The sequence below is a fragment of the Drosophila teissieri genome, chromosome 3R, assembly GCF_016746235.2.
Source record: "Drosophila teissieri strain GT53w chromosome 3R, Prin_Dtei_1.1, whole genome shotgun sequence".
NCBI classification, from domain to species: domain Eukaryota; kingdom Metazoa; phylum Arthropoda; class Insecta; order Diptera; family Drosophilidae; genus Drosophila; species Drosophila teissieri.
Genome location: NC_053032.1, coordinates 22,572,663 through 22,587,389, shown reverse-complemented (window position 1 = coordinate 22,587,389; position 14,727 = coordinate 22,572,663). Strand labels below are relative to the sequence as shown.

The window sequence follows — 14,727 nt, the reverse complement described above, 5'->3', positions numbered from 1 at the left end:
CTTTAAGGAATCTTATCTATATCTTGAGAGGTTTAGATAGGATTCTTGAAGCACTTTTTACAGATATGGATAGTGAAGTGTCAATCAAAGCTTAATTACTATTAGAAATATTGATCTAATTAAATGTATACGGTAACTACTTCTTTGATATACTTTGTGCCAATCTATGATTTTTATTGAGCTTGTTTGGTGCTCTAAAATTCTACTAACTTTGAATACAGTATGAGCAATCCCAGAGAAATACGTCAAAAATGTTTGTGATAAATTTAGAAATTATTTAGTTCGATTCGGTTGCTGACCGCACAGAACATGTCCCAGATAAACAATATATTCATTAAGCTGCGAGCCCGCCTGCGGGAGCGCGATATCAAGTTGTGGGAGGAGCCGTACTACTTCGAGGAGGTGGGCAGCATCGAGGCGGAGATGGAGCGCCTGGCCAGGGACATCAGTGGTGACCTGGGCATCAGCGTTTCGGACTGCAGGATTGCTCTAGCCGAATTGCAAGATGGTGCCTTGCGAAAGCTGGCTGCCCGTAAGGAGTTCAATGACACCGGCTTGGCCACGTTTAATGTGCGATGTGTGGACCGCAAAGGTGGCACCTCGCAGATGCTGGAGATCAAGTGTTCGCTGGGCGGACTGGGCTCGGATCTGCAGGCGGAGGTGGCCAAGAAGCTGGACCTGGGTGATCCCAGTCATGTAAGGTGCATCTCCGGCGGACGCATCATCAACGGGCAGAAGACATTGGCCGCGCAGGGACTGAAAACCAATCAGCAGCTCATGGTGGTTGTGGGCGGAGCGAATGATGGGCACTTGCACGAACGTATCCAACGGATACGTGCGGACTTGGAGATAGTTGCGGATGCAGATAATCGCTTTATGGAAATGGAGGACCAGGATGGACGACCGATTTTCCTGCCGCCCGAGGAGAATCGATCGCTATTGATGGCCATGAGCATGTACGAGGTGGCCAAAGTGGCCGTTCATAAGGAGAATTTCGATGAGGCTCTACTGTTGCTGCTCGAGTGCGATGAACTCTTCTCCCTATGTAACTCAAAGCTCCTGGAAACAGTGGACAACTATGCCCTAATCAATCTGGATATTGTGTGGTGCTATCTGCGCCTCAAGAACATCACCCAACTTACGGATGCCCAGCGACGTTTGGATATCTGCGAGAGGGGATTTTTCAGGAGCTACGGCGAGCAGTTCATGCGATTGTACGCGATGAAGGGTCCCAGTTGCCCGGAAAGAGCTCTGATCATGAGGCTGCACCTGCTGCAAGGTGTACTCTTCTTTCACCAAAATCGCCGGGATGAGGCCTACGAAAAACTGGAGGAGGCGACCAAGGACTTCAACGAGCTGAAGGTGAATGACACTGAGCTGACCACTCTCGTGGAAATGGGCTATGAGGAATCGGATGCCAGGTTGGCCCTGAGATCCTGTGCCGGTCAAGTGGATAGAGCCATTCAATTCATCCAGGAGCGCAGGGAGAAAATCCGTGAGGAACGCAAGAACTCGGCTGCCGAGAGGCAAGTTAACCAGGAGATGATGGACGCCAATCCCGGAGAACAATGGGTGAATCCGCGCAGCGTTTGCAGGCTCATGGAAATGGGCTACGAAAGGCGTCTGGTTGTGGAAGCTCTAAAGAGGACTAAAAACAATCTCGATCGCAGTTTGGATCTACTGCAACGCCATTCGGATGAACTTAGGGCCAATCTGGCTCCAACTCCGCCCGTCGATGAATCGTTACTCACCACGCTGCAACAACTTGGATTTTCGGAAACTTCCGCTCGCGAAGCATTGGAAACTACGGGCAACAGTTTCCGCAAGTCCGTAAAATATCTTTTGAAAAGTTTCGCCAGCGAAGCGGAATTACTTACAGTTATTGAAACCATGACAAAGATTCTAGAGGTCCAAGGACCTTCGAGCTCAACTAGTGCCACTACAAATAGCTCCACACCCCTCGTAAGCTTATCCACCAGCAAGATGAACATGCTCAAGTCCGTTCTTAGCCAGGCCAAGACGGAGATGGAGTCCTACAATGCCTTCAAGAGATTCAACGAGAACCTCGCAGAAAACAGCTTGCACTACTTGGACTTGCCTTTAGAGCAGGAGGAGCAAATCCTGATCGAGTATAAGCGGCTGCTGGAGCGCTAAGATAAGCTAATCAGAAAATGCAAATATTGGCCTTTAAAAAAATATTTGTTAGTCAGAAATAACCAATAAATACATAATTAATAATAATTATTTGTATGGTTCAAATATGTTACACTAAAAAACTGATTTATTAGCTTATTTATTATATTTAATATATTTTTTGTTCCGCTTGGGAACCATTTAATTTCATATCCACCCTGTCAGAAACTCAACTACTTAATGCCCGGCAAAGTATGCTATGCATTTTGGTTGCTGATGTGGCTGCTGCTATTTGCTCACTCATGTGCATAACGTCACAGTTTTTCACAATTTTGTGGGTGCGCTTGTGTGTGTGTGTGTGTACTTTTTGCGTGTGGCTGACTTTGTGAAAATTAATAAGTTTCCAGACCCTCGCCAATCTGCCAATGCCATGCGAAGGTTCTGCAGATGATGGCCAAATAATTTGTCGTCCTGTTTTGTGGCGTTATTTCCAAATCGTTAAACCTAAAATAAACTTCGCTCAGCTTATTTCGCTCTTCACTCTTCCATTCCATTCTTCATTTCGTGTTTTTTTTTCGGTTTACGTAGATTTATTATATATGCGAAATGGCGCACACATTTTGAGTGGCTGACATTTTCACTTGACTGCGATTTCTTTCGCTTTTCCTCTACTAAATGGAGCATTCAGTGGTTCCACAAAAATATAACCGCATCGAAAAGACATTTTCCAGATGCTTTTTATTACTTTTATAGGTGAGCAGCTGTCTGGAAGGATTTAGCTTCGAAACATATATTTTAATAATTAATAATGAATTCTACGTTGCAGGGTATTTTATTAGAAGGACTCTCTTAACTGAGGTATATATTAAAATAATAAGTTTACTGAAGAGTTTGGCTGATGTATTCTTCCACTTGTTTCTTTTTCAATGCGACCTCGCCTTGTGGCACGAAAGTGCAAAAAATGTTGAAGCAAAAATCACACAAAAATCGCGACAAAGAGGAAGAAACGTCAAAATATTGTTCGAGGACGCGGCGGTCTGTCTTATTTAGTAGCGAAAATGAGCAGCGGCAGGCATATCCTTGCTGGGAAAAAAAGAAGAAGTGGGTTTGGCAGACGGAGGACACCGTTTAGATTCTGTTTCTTTTTCCAGGGACTCAAAATGTGGAAAAGGGGCTGAGGAAAAACGAAAAAAAGGGGCAAGGGAATGCTTCACTGGGGCGCGCATTCTTTGGCTGATTTCCGCTGTTTGTTAGTAGAGGTTGCAACTACACTGAAAATATTAAAGATATCACAAGTATATGTTATTCAAAGCTAAACGTTTTAATGGTAATAAAGTGTATTGCGCTCTACAAGAAATACTGCTTCAAACTGCTATATTCTTATAGCCAAAGTACCACATGTGATTTAGATTGCTTTTCTCTCAGTGCAGTTGCTTTGGCGGTTGTTGCTGGCAGTTGTTGGCGTTGCTAGATGTTGTTGTCATCAACAGCCAGCAACATTATCATTGTAGCTGCAAGTGGCAGTTGTTGCTGCCACTGCTGTTTGTCCTCATTATCGTTTGTCCCATGCTCTTCTCCTCTCATGTCTTTTGGCATTTGCATTTCCATAATAATAAGAAACTTTTTTCGTGTTCTCTCGGCAACTTTAATGGGTTTGTAATGTAGCTGAAGTGAACTCAACTCACTGGCTGTCCTTTTGTGGAAAATATATGCCTCCGATTTGGATCTTAAAAGACTTGAGAACTGCACTAAAATTGTAAGCCATGCATTTAAATGTTATGTCTCAAGTGCTTTTCCACCGAAAACAAAAAGTTTTCGAATTGGTAAAAACTCCAAGTTGTTTAGCATTTTTCCTTAGTTAATTAAAAAAAGATTGCTCATCAACTTAGCCGCAAGAAGTGCCGCATAAATTACAAATTAGTTAATTCAGCCTGCGAACAACACCACAACCAACCATCCCTCATAACTTTCCCAGTGAACTTTGTAACCTTCTACCACCAAGCAGCTTCATCATTATGGCCAACATTATCTGCTGTGCTTAGGAAAGTGAAAATAATGCAAATGATAAAATTATTTAATGATGCGGAAGTGCGTTGATAAGCAAAGGACAAATAATCGCTGCCAAAAATACTTGCCTCACATTTTTTTCGCTGTCTTCCCATTTAATCAAGGCTATTTAGTTGATTAAATTGCTAGTAAATGTTTATATATTTCTCTTAACTAGATTTCGAATATATTTTTTAATGTTGGGAATTTTTGGGTATTAAGCTAAGCGTATTTCGTATATATTTTTTAATATTGGGAATTATCCCATCTAAACTAAGCGTATTTAATAGTCAAGCGTGTTTTTCCCTTGTTCTTTTATTAAATTCTATGCAATCCCATAATGCTCAGCTGTACTAGAGCCTATGCAATTTGAGTTGAAATCTATTTACGTTTCACTGGGTCCTCGGCAAAGTTTTCCTAATGAGATGAGGCAGGAGTCTCATGTGGCAACAGGCGAACTTTATGTGCTCATAAAGCCAAGTTCCATCGCCATTCGCATCGCGTATTGGAGCTCCAAAATGAGTCCATAACTTTGCCGTAATTTACCATTTCATTATGTGAACCGTTTAGCACTGAGCAGTGTGTTTAAAAAATGCACAAATTAAAAGCGAGCCTCACTTTATAGACACCCCCGTTGGATGGATGGATTGCGAAATATGTACCTTTTATTTTGTCGCCTCTGGGGCTAAAAGTATTTATCCCTCCGACGACTAAAATTAATTTGGCGCCAAAGGACGAAAAAATAAATACAGTTGTTGGATACGCTCAGTCACCAAGTTCGTTATTATACCCGTCACTCGTAGAGTAAAGGGGTATGCTAGATTCCTTGACTCCAGAAAGCAGACTGTGTGCTGAAACAGTTGGCGGCGCATTTTATGGCGCCTTCCTCATCCACATACAGAACATACACTCAAATAAGCATCAAACATCTTTTATTTTAATGTTATTAAGCTCTTTTTATGCATACATTTTGATAAGTGCATGATAATGCATCAGATAAATTTTAAAACAATCACAGAGTCCTAGTAAATGCACCTCCTAACCTGTTGTTTACGGCTCCTTGATAAGCGATTCGAAAATGAAGAGTGAGTCCGGGGACATGAGTGCAGGGGACATCGTGGTAGAAAAAAAGAAAATATATTTATATATATTTGATTAAAAAAGAAAACAAAATATTACCGCTATTATATACTTTATGTTCAGTGACGGATATAAGCCGACAAATGGAACAAAATGTATTCATTTTGTATGATTTCTTACCGTTTTTGAAACCGGGTACCATCTTTGCTAGATATTTTGGATCATTCAAACTCTTTTCGCCGCCTTTTTCCGGGGTGCTGTCAACATCCTTAGGATCGTACCCCGAAGGAGTCTCGGGGGCTTGTGCCGAGAGGTGTACCTGGAACAGGAACACGTACAGCAGATATAGAATCCCAAGAGCCGAGAAGAAAGTTGCGTGCATTCTGAAACGCCGACTGAGTGATTCTGTTCATATGATCAGCCTGTTCATAAAAAGGAAACATTTTGTTTTTATTGGCGAGCATTCGTAATCTGTTGACCTCACATTCCATTTTTGTATTTTTAAATTATACGCAGTCTATTTTAATTGTTAGTCATCAAGTCAAATATTTTTTATTTCTTATCGTCTCGGTATTTTAGTTGTACATATTAAATGTTATTCCTTTTTGAGCACAATCACAGTACACAACGAATCGTTAAACGATCAAAGAGGCATATACACTACACGAAATCTCTTAAACTGTCCGGTATTTTTGCTTCCTGTTAATGCCAACACTCTTTCACTAATTTTACTTCGATCGATTGAATCTGTGTCTATGTCTCTGGAGTCTGCATGCTTAATCTCTTTCTAGCTTTTATAGTTCCTAAGATCTAGACGTTCATGCGGACAGACAGATGGACAGACAGACGGATAGACTGACATATATATATATACATACATATATATTAATATGGTCGGAAACGCTTCCTTCTGCCTGTTACATACTTTTCAACGAATCTAGTATATCTAGTTACTCTACGAGTAACGGGTATAATTATACGCAGTTTATGTTAATAATTAGACAACATAAGTCATATATTTCTTATCGTTTCGGTATTTTATTTGTACATATTAATTGTTATTCCTTTTTGAGCACAATCACAGTACACAACGAATCGTAAACGATCAAAGAGGCATCTTTAACTGTCCGGTATTTTTGCTTCCTGTTAATGCCAACACTCTTTCACTAATTTAGATTACATCGTGGATTCGTCTGGGTTTGTAATCATTACTGGTTGTCTATTGAATAAAAAGAAAATATATTTATATATATCTGATTAAAAAAGAAAACAAAATATTGCAGCTACTATATAATACTTTTTGTACTCTGATGGACATAACTCGACAAATGGAACAAATATGCCTTCATTTTGTATGATTTCTTACCGTTTAAGCAGTTGTGCTTTTTGGTTTGTTGTTTCGTGTTATTTTGGTGCTTTTCGGAGGTCCTACAGTTATCCAACCTGCTGGCCAATGTGCACGATATATGCACGGGGTGTGGTCAACTTCCTCAGGATCGTACCCCGAAGGAGTCACGGGGGCTTGTGCCGAGAGGTGTACCTGGAACAGGAACACGTACAGCAGATATGCTATCCCAAGAGCCGAGATGAACGTTGCGTGCATTCTGGAACGCCGACTGAGTGATTCTGTTCATATGATCAGCCTGTTCATAAAAAGGAAACATTTGTGTTTTTATTGGCGAGCATTCGTAATCTGTTGACCTCACATTCCATTTTTGTATTTTTAAATTATACGCAATCTATTTTAATTATTAGTAATCAAGTCAAAACTTTCTTATCGTCTCGGTATTTTAGTTGTACATATTAAATGTTATTCCTGTTTGAGCACAATCACAGTACACAACGAATCGTTAAACGCCAGATCGACTCGGCTATTGATCCTGATCAAGAATATATATATGTAATTTATTTGGTCGGAAACGCTTTCTTCTGCTTGTTACATACTTTTCAACGAATCTAGTATACCTTTTACTCTACGAGTAACGGGTATAAAAACTGGAAACGTAAAGGGGTTGTGAAAATGGTTGTGTTTGGGGTTGGGGTTTTATTTGGCAAACTGATTTGAGTTCACTCAAATTGATGTGTGTTCACAAATTGTTTTAAGTGGAAAGTTAAACGGACTTTTAATGAAATTCCATCAAGCGGAGACCATGAAAAGTTAGTTAAGGTGAACAAAATTAGTTGACTACCTTGTCAACAATATGGAAAATTGGAAATAGTTTCTAGTCCATATGAAAAAATTAAAAATAATTTTTTTACATACATATGTATATTTTACAAATATTCATTATTTATCCCCAAGTTCGGCTTGTAATATCTGAGCTCCACTCATTCCCTGTGTTTCGTGTAGTTTTGGGATTTTTTGCGGTCTTGTTCACTTGCAACCTACCACATTTATGCATTCAGTCGGGCAACAGCCTGAGGTTATGTTTCGTCGTGTTTTGTGCTGCAATGTTGCACCTACATACAATGGCTAAATGATGCGTTAAAAATGAGAGGAGACCTTCGTTTTGGGGCGCAGAATCAAATTTCAAGGGGGGCGAGGACAACAGGGCAACCGGACAAACTGTCGCAGTCACAAATTTTGTCTGCTGTTGGACAAGGCCTACAAGGATACTTTTCGGGTGTGGGAATGAGCTCGTAAAGTCCCCGGAAGAGGCAACATTTGCTAATGACAAACAATTGCAGCAGTTTGCCACTCTGGCGGTGGGGGTTAAGGACCAAAGTGCCACACCCACAACTGCCACACCACTCCAACTTTTATTATTATGCAACGTGCGTTTCACACCGCAAAAATCCGCCAAACAAAACAAAAAATCATGCAAAATTTAAGGGAAAACCCTTTAGTTTCAGGCGTGGCATGTGCAGCACATAAATTTTCCTTGGTATTTTTTTATGGGCTAGGTATATATTCTGAAGTTGTTTTTAGCCTTTTTATTTTCGGCATTTTAATTGCAATGAAAGTGTGGTTGAAAAAAATGAACTTATGAGCGCTTTTTATGCATTCATAATAACCAGACACTGTCACATGGACCACAAGTTGCTGTAACGACGCAGCTCTATGATTTGTGGCATATTTATGTAAATTTGTGGTTTTTACCCACTGCCGCCAGTTGAACATCTCCTCAGAGCCTGGCTAAAAAAGGCCACCTTAAAAAGCAGCAGGCAGCAGGTGTTGTGGCCGACCAATTAGTGGGAGTTCCGACCAGAATCGCTTTTTCGATGGCCACCTTAAGAATGGGGAATGCGAGCTTAGGGGCTATTTGTGGGCATTTAAATTTATTAAACTCTGGTTATACATTTTTTAAAAAGTACTTTTTATAACAAAGACTATCCAACTGATGGTGCATCTGCTCGATGAAAAGGCTTGACCACTGCAAAAACTGGACATGAAGGACACTTTCGCCCACTCCCTGTTCGGCTGCTGACAATGTCCTTGTCGTCCCGACTGACCTGAGCAAAACCGAGCTGAACTGTCGCTGCCATCGACGACAGGTGTGCATGATGTATGAGATTTACATATCAGTCCGCTGGCCAATGAAGCGCGTTGATGCGGCGTCACCGCCAGGCGGACATCGGCGACAAGATACAGATACAGATATAGCTATAGATAGCTATGGCAGGGGCAGCATGTGTGCTACCCCTTGTCCGCCAGAAATAGGCTAAAATGAAATGCAAATTTGTGCACTGATTGATGATATTACGCTTGTTAAGGTCAACTCCCACACTTTGCCAAAGTCGCCCCCCCCCCCCAACTTTCGCACTACTTCCGTTTTCATGGCTTTTCCACACGGGAAATGAATTTCTAAGTGGCAGGAATAAAAGCACAATGAAGAGAGTTGCATACTTTGGGGCTGCAGGGTAAAATATGCTTTTGTATTGCTGCGTTTTGGGAGGAAGTTGGTTTAAAATATGTTTTATTTAGCTTTAATAATAAATTTTAATTAAATACATTTAAAAAAATATAATTTAAACCAAAGAAACAGCATTCGCTCCTCTTAATCTTCCTAGAAGGTAAAAAAATTTAAATTAAATTGTTAAGAGAAATTTTCAGAAACAGTCTGACATCATCTAACGCACAATCATTCCCAAAAAATCCTCTATATGGGCTGTGCGCCTCTTTCCCACGGCTGCAACGTGCTCATTAACTAGACGTGGCATGCCTGGCAGACGACAGCGTTTCGCCTGCCCCACCGTATAATGCCGACCGCCCCCATATCATCTGCCAACCGCCACCCCCCGCCTCTTAAAGCTGCAGAAAATCAGCGGCAGGCAACATGTGTTCCTGATATTTTTATGGCATTGGATACATGCAGTCGGGCTCTCAGTTTCTCGGTGGCAAAAAGGAGGAGCAGCCTAAGCTGCCTAATTGTTATGCGCACAATTCGCAGGCAACGAGCATAAACAGCACTGTGATTTGCAGACCTACAAGCCCCATACCACACGCACACCAAGGACCATATACGAGGACCAAAGACCACGGCAGAGTCATAAAATTTTCATCTGGCAGTAGTTTTAACGACTCAAATCGGACTTAAGAGCTCGCCGAGGACATTAATCTCGCTGAGGAATGAAGCCGAAAGTGTCCTGACTAAAATTTGCTAGCGTAAGCATTAATGAAATTGTAGGGATCCTTGTATGACTAAGCACTTAAGAGGGAAATGTGCTCATAACTATATACAAGTTGAGGAATATTCTATGATTTGAATAAAGTGAATTAAATTGAAAAGGAAAGAGTATGAGTATTTGTAAAATAACTAATCTTAATAAATCTTAAATTTTATACCCATTAAAATATTGCTAATAAATCTTGCATGAAAGCTGCATATTTTTCATCTATTGAGCCTTAAATCTCTGAAATCGCTGTTTAATTTTATGGCTGTTTCATTATTAGGCCAATAACCGATGTTGCCCGCTGCTGGTTAACACCCTACTCCGCCCTTAACCCCAGAGAGCCCCACGTGTTCGACTTTACTGCCGCCGGCCAAGGGTTTCACTCCTTTCTGCTGATCAATAAAATGGAAGCTAAATCAATTAGCCAATGGCGGTGGTCTGGGAAACTTCTTGGCACTTGGCACTTTCATGAACTTCTGGCCGGTAATTAAAATCCACCCACAATACCAATCTGTACTGGAACAGATTTCACTAATTACTTTTATGACCCAAATTTGCTGAATGCGCAGTTTGCTATAAATTTCCACCTTTGAGCGGTAATAAACTCCGGGAACATCAGTTGCAGACTAGATATTGCCATCAATGGTTCGGTCAGTGATTTTGTCCTGTTAATACCCTATATTCTTGGTTGGATCTTGGGGTCTACTGTGTGCAGAGTAGCTATTATTAAACTGTAATCAAATTTAGTTATGCCAAAGTTGTTTAGTGTCAACAAACTTAGATGTATTTACAATCTTGTTCTTTAATTTTAAGCTTCAAATAACTTATTTGAAAATGTTCTCTTAAGAAGTAATAGGTATCTTTTAGTTGGGAAGATGAATGACTCTTTTTTCTTAGAACATTTTCTTTTTATTCGTTTCAGTCACTTCTCTCGCCATTTCCGAACTAATCGAAGACGCTTTCTGACAGAATTTATTGCTGCTTTTGCGGGGGCGTGGCAGGCGGTGGGCGGCTGAGATGTAGACGGAGAGGGGGCGTGGCAGGGGGCAAGAACTGCTCCTTTGACCTGTCTGCCTCAGTCACTGTGGCTGTTGCTGTTGCTATTGTTATATATTTCTCCTTCTTTATCGCCCAAAGCGCTGCAAACAAGTTTCTTGTGTCCCGACAAAAAAGGAACCAACATGAAAAAATGGACCAAACAAAATAAGGGAAAATATATTACAGAAAAAAAACTCTTTACGCCGTCAGCTGCTCGATTGCAGAAAACTCGTTGCGCTTGTTGCGCGTTTTGTTGTGAATTATAAAGAAAATAAAAAGCGAGCAAATTATATGAAATATTGCTTAGGAATGGGTTGGTCTTTGATGTTTTTAGGCCGTCTAATAAGCCGCTGAGGTTATTGTTTTAGCTTTTTTTCTGCAGATTTGGGAGCGCCAGTCTGCGATTTTGCAAAAAAAAAATTAATTTGTGTAAATTTTGGATTTTGCGGGGGCGTGCTGGTAATTGGTAATTTGCCTTGGGTGCAACTGGCGACAAAAATGCCATAAAATCAGGTATAAGCTGGGATTAAGTCGCTGTTGATGTTTTACATATGTATAAACTAACAATTATGTACAAATGGCATGAAATAAAATTACTAATTAGACACTTATTAAATATTTAAATTACTATATTGCAAACCATTTTCCTTATGTTTAACTATAAAATATAATTTTAATTAAATATAATATTTAATTGCAATTATAAAACAGTTTAAAGTACCGAAAAATACCAAGTAAATACCGAATGATGCTCATTTCCATTTCCCCACAGCAAAAACCAACAGCAACAACACTACGCCGCAGCATACGAGACCGGAAGTACGAGAGCGCTAGAGTGCGAACGGGACAACAGTATGAGCCCCAAAAGTTGTTGCCGTCTCCCCAAATGGCGTTTTTTGAGCGACTTCGCCGCAAAACAACAACGCTCTCTCAGTTTTTAGGAGAGCCAGCAAGCATTTAGGTTTGTTTTTGTTGCTGGGCAGGAGGTGTGGTGGGGCGCGGAAACCGTTTATGTTGTGGGTGGTTGTTGCCATCGCATTGCAAGAGAGAGAAAGAGAGAACGATTCCGCTCTCCTTTTATATTACCCTGTACTTCGCAATTTTCTGGAGTATATTGAGTTTGTCGTACTGTAAAGTAAAAATAAAGTTAAAGGAAACTTAACAAAATTAATTTTTAAATTTTATTTTTCTAAGCATTTTGTGTTTTAACAAGAATCATTTTATAAGCTCTCAAGTCAGGAATTTCCTTTTGACTTTAATCTAATAATAATGACTTAAAAATAGCACTTGTAATATACATTTATATTTATATTATATTATAATAATAATATATGTACATATAATTGTATGCATCATTGCAAAGTGAGCTTCATGTATCTGAAACTTATTGTATCTAAGAAGCGGGTATCTTCAAGTTGCAAAACTCGACCACTTGTTTTATTTTATTATGCTTGCCGCAAACGTCAAACAACCGAGAGCGACGAAGAGAGGAAGAGGTATAAAAGACGAGTGGCGGCGAGAGAACTTTTTCGCGGGGGCCGCTTGTACTTGTATCTGTATCTTTCGGTTCGGTTCAGGCATATCTTTCGGATTCAGTTTGCCTGCGGCCGTTACAACAGCCAGTTGATTCGAAGCGGAGCGATTCGTGCAGTCGTTTTCATCGTGTCGTCGTCGTTTTGTCGTTGATTTCCGTTTGTGCATGCAGATAAAGCCAGGTCTTGACTTGATTCTGGACTGGGCCCAAAATCGAAATCGAAACCGAGAAGTGGGCTAATGGAAAATAAACAAACAAACAAAGCTCGAATTTTGTTTGCCGCGCATTAAAAGTAATTCCTATTTCTCGCCCATAGAAAATAATAATAAGAAAGTCTGTTTCTGGGATGTTGCATGACTGAATTAAATTACGTGTTAAATTGTTAAGCTAAATGAACAAACCGCATCCATAAAACGGATGCGAGTGCATGCAAATTAATTAAAAATACGATTCGAAATCTCTCTACACATGCATGCAAAACCCATCAAGCTTTATTCAAATCAATGACTAGAGCGGGTAAATAAAATATGTATTTCATGGCTATTAAGATTATAAACCAAATTTATCATTAAATCTAATATCAACTTTCATGGTTTATTAACTAATGATATGTTTAACTAATGAATCCAAAAACATAAAGCAATTTATTTGGATATGACTAAGAGACCCATAATCCATACAAAAGACGAGTTCAAGAAATGTGTATATAAATAATATGAAACAATGAACTCTCAGCTCAAGATAAAATGTCCAGTAAATTGACTAAATAAAACATGTGTAATTAAATAAGTGCTTTGCTAATAAATGGATACAATACTCAATTCAACTGGAATAAATTAAAATAAATAATAAATTAAATTAAATATTCGATTTGATTTGAGCTTGGTGAACATTTGTGCACTTGGAAAACCTTACAATTCAAAAAAAAAAAAACATGTTCAACTTTCAATATTTAAAGCGTAAAAATCCATTATCAAACTACAAGCTGTGGTTAATGTTTACTGTGGTTGCTGTCGGTGACTAGCTCAGTTTTATCAATAACAATTTTGCGTTTTGGTTTTGTGTATTTCTCAACGAGTTGTGTACGATAAGAAATGAAAGGCGACCTAACACTTGAAGAAAACCAGAAATTGTTCTAGGAAACTGATGATGTGGGTACTTGAATATTATCGGCGGATACGATCCGCCTAATTCCAAAATTGAAATTTTGAAAAGAAATACAATTTCCGAACCCCGTTTGCAGTTCAGAAACCCATGGAATATGTGACAATTAAATTAATTGAGCTTAAACAGCAGATAAGATTACTGCACACTTTGCAACCGAAATAAATTTGATTTGTAAATTTCACATAAATCAAAGCGAAATAGCTGGCAATCCTTCCATTCAACTGAATTAAACAATTACTCTTTGTTTCTCAGCTTTAAGCAATCAAAATCAACAAAATGCGTCAGCTGCGAGCTGAGCTTTAAAAGAAATACGAGCTGAGCAAACAGAATAAGATAAACACAGAAAGTCAAGTACAGTCAGTGCTCCAATTTTGTAACCCACAAATATTTTTTAGGATTTTCCCAATAAAGTAAAGTGCAAATTGCTTAAAACGACAGCTTACAAATAAGTCATAAAGTCAATCATTTTTTTTTGCAAAATATAAAGCAGATTGTTTTTGTACTTCAAAATAGTGAGTTAGAATCTGTAAATAATAATTAATATGAGATACTGAATTTAGTTATTTGCTACAAACCGTACTTAAAGTAAGCTCTTAAATCGGTTATTTCAGCGTATTATTTGTTGTTTATTAGAGTACGTATGTTATGAAGATCTGAAAAGTTGTTTAGAACACTTTTAAAACTTCCTAAGCTTGAATGGTAGATAATGGAGTCATCCTTGATGGTGTTCCACTATACGAGTGCTCACTGTAAACTGGGGGCAGAACAAAGCGGGCTATAAAGACGCTCGTTCGGCGACTCAGTCTGCTGGCTATATGCGACTATATACGACTATATGGCTATATTGTAGGCCTATTGTCTGGGGAAACTGCATGGAACTGCACATCGGAAATGATTATGGGGGAACTACCAGCACTGCGAAAGGGAGATGGAGAGGGAGCAACGTGATAAAAGACGCACAAAAGGGGGGAGAAAAGAGGTTGGTACGTCATTAACTGACTCAGCCGCATGTTGCATCCAAGCTTTTTTGTTGCTCCTTTTTCTGCTCACTATTCAAGTCCTGCTAGGAGAGTTCCAAAAACCCAGAGAGAGAGGCGGGAGCGCAAAAGAGAGCG

At 39.6% G+C, this 14,727-nt stretch overlaps 1 protein-coding gene across 1 annotated transcript; it reads left to right on the top strand.

The window, feature by feature from the left end:
• The first annotated feature begins 229 nt into the window (after positions 1-229).
• On the top strand, positions 230-2,214 carry LOC122620277 (NEDD8 ultimate buster 1). The gene has a single exon (XM_043797662.1). It carries the CDS (start codon positions 310-312, stop codon positions 2,152-2,154), a length of 1,845 nt encoding a protein of 614 aa, XP_043653597.1. The 5' UTR covers positions 230-309; the 3' UTR covers positions 2,155-2,214.
• The last annotated feature ends 12,513 nt before the right edge of the window (positions 2,215-14,727 follow it).

Bases quoted from the DNA above. Each gene is read 5' to 3' on its own strand.
- LOC122620277 (XM_043797662.1), top strand. From the start codon at position 310: ATGTCCCAGATAAACAATATATTCATTAAGCTGCGAGCCCGCCTGCGG.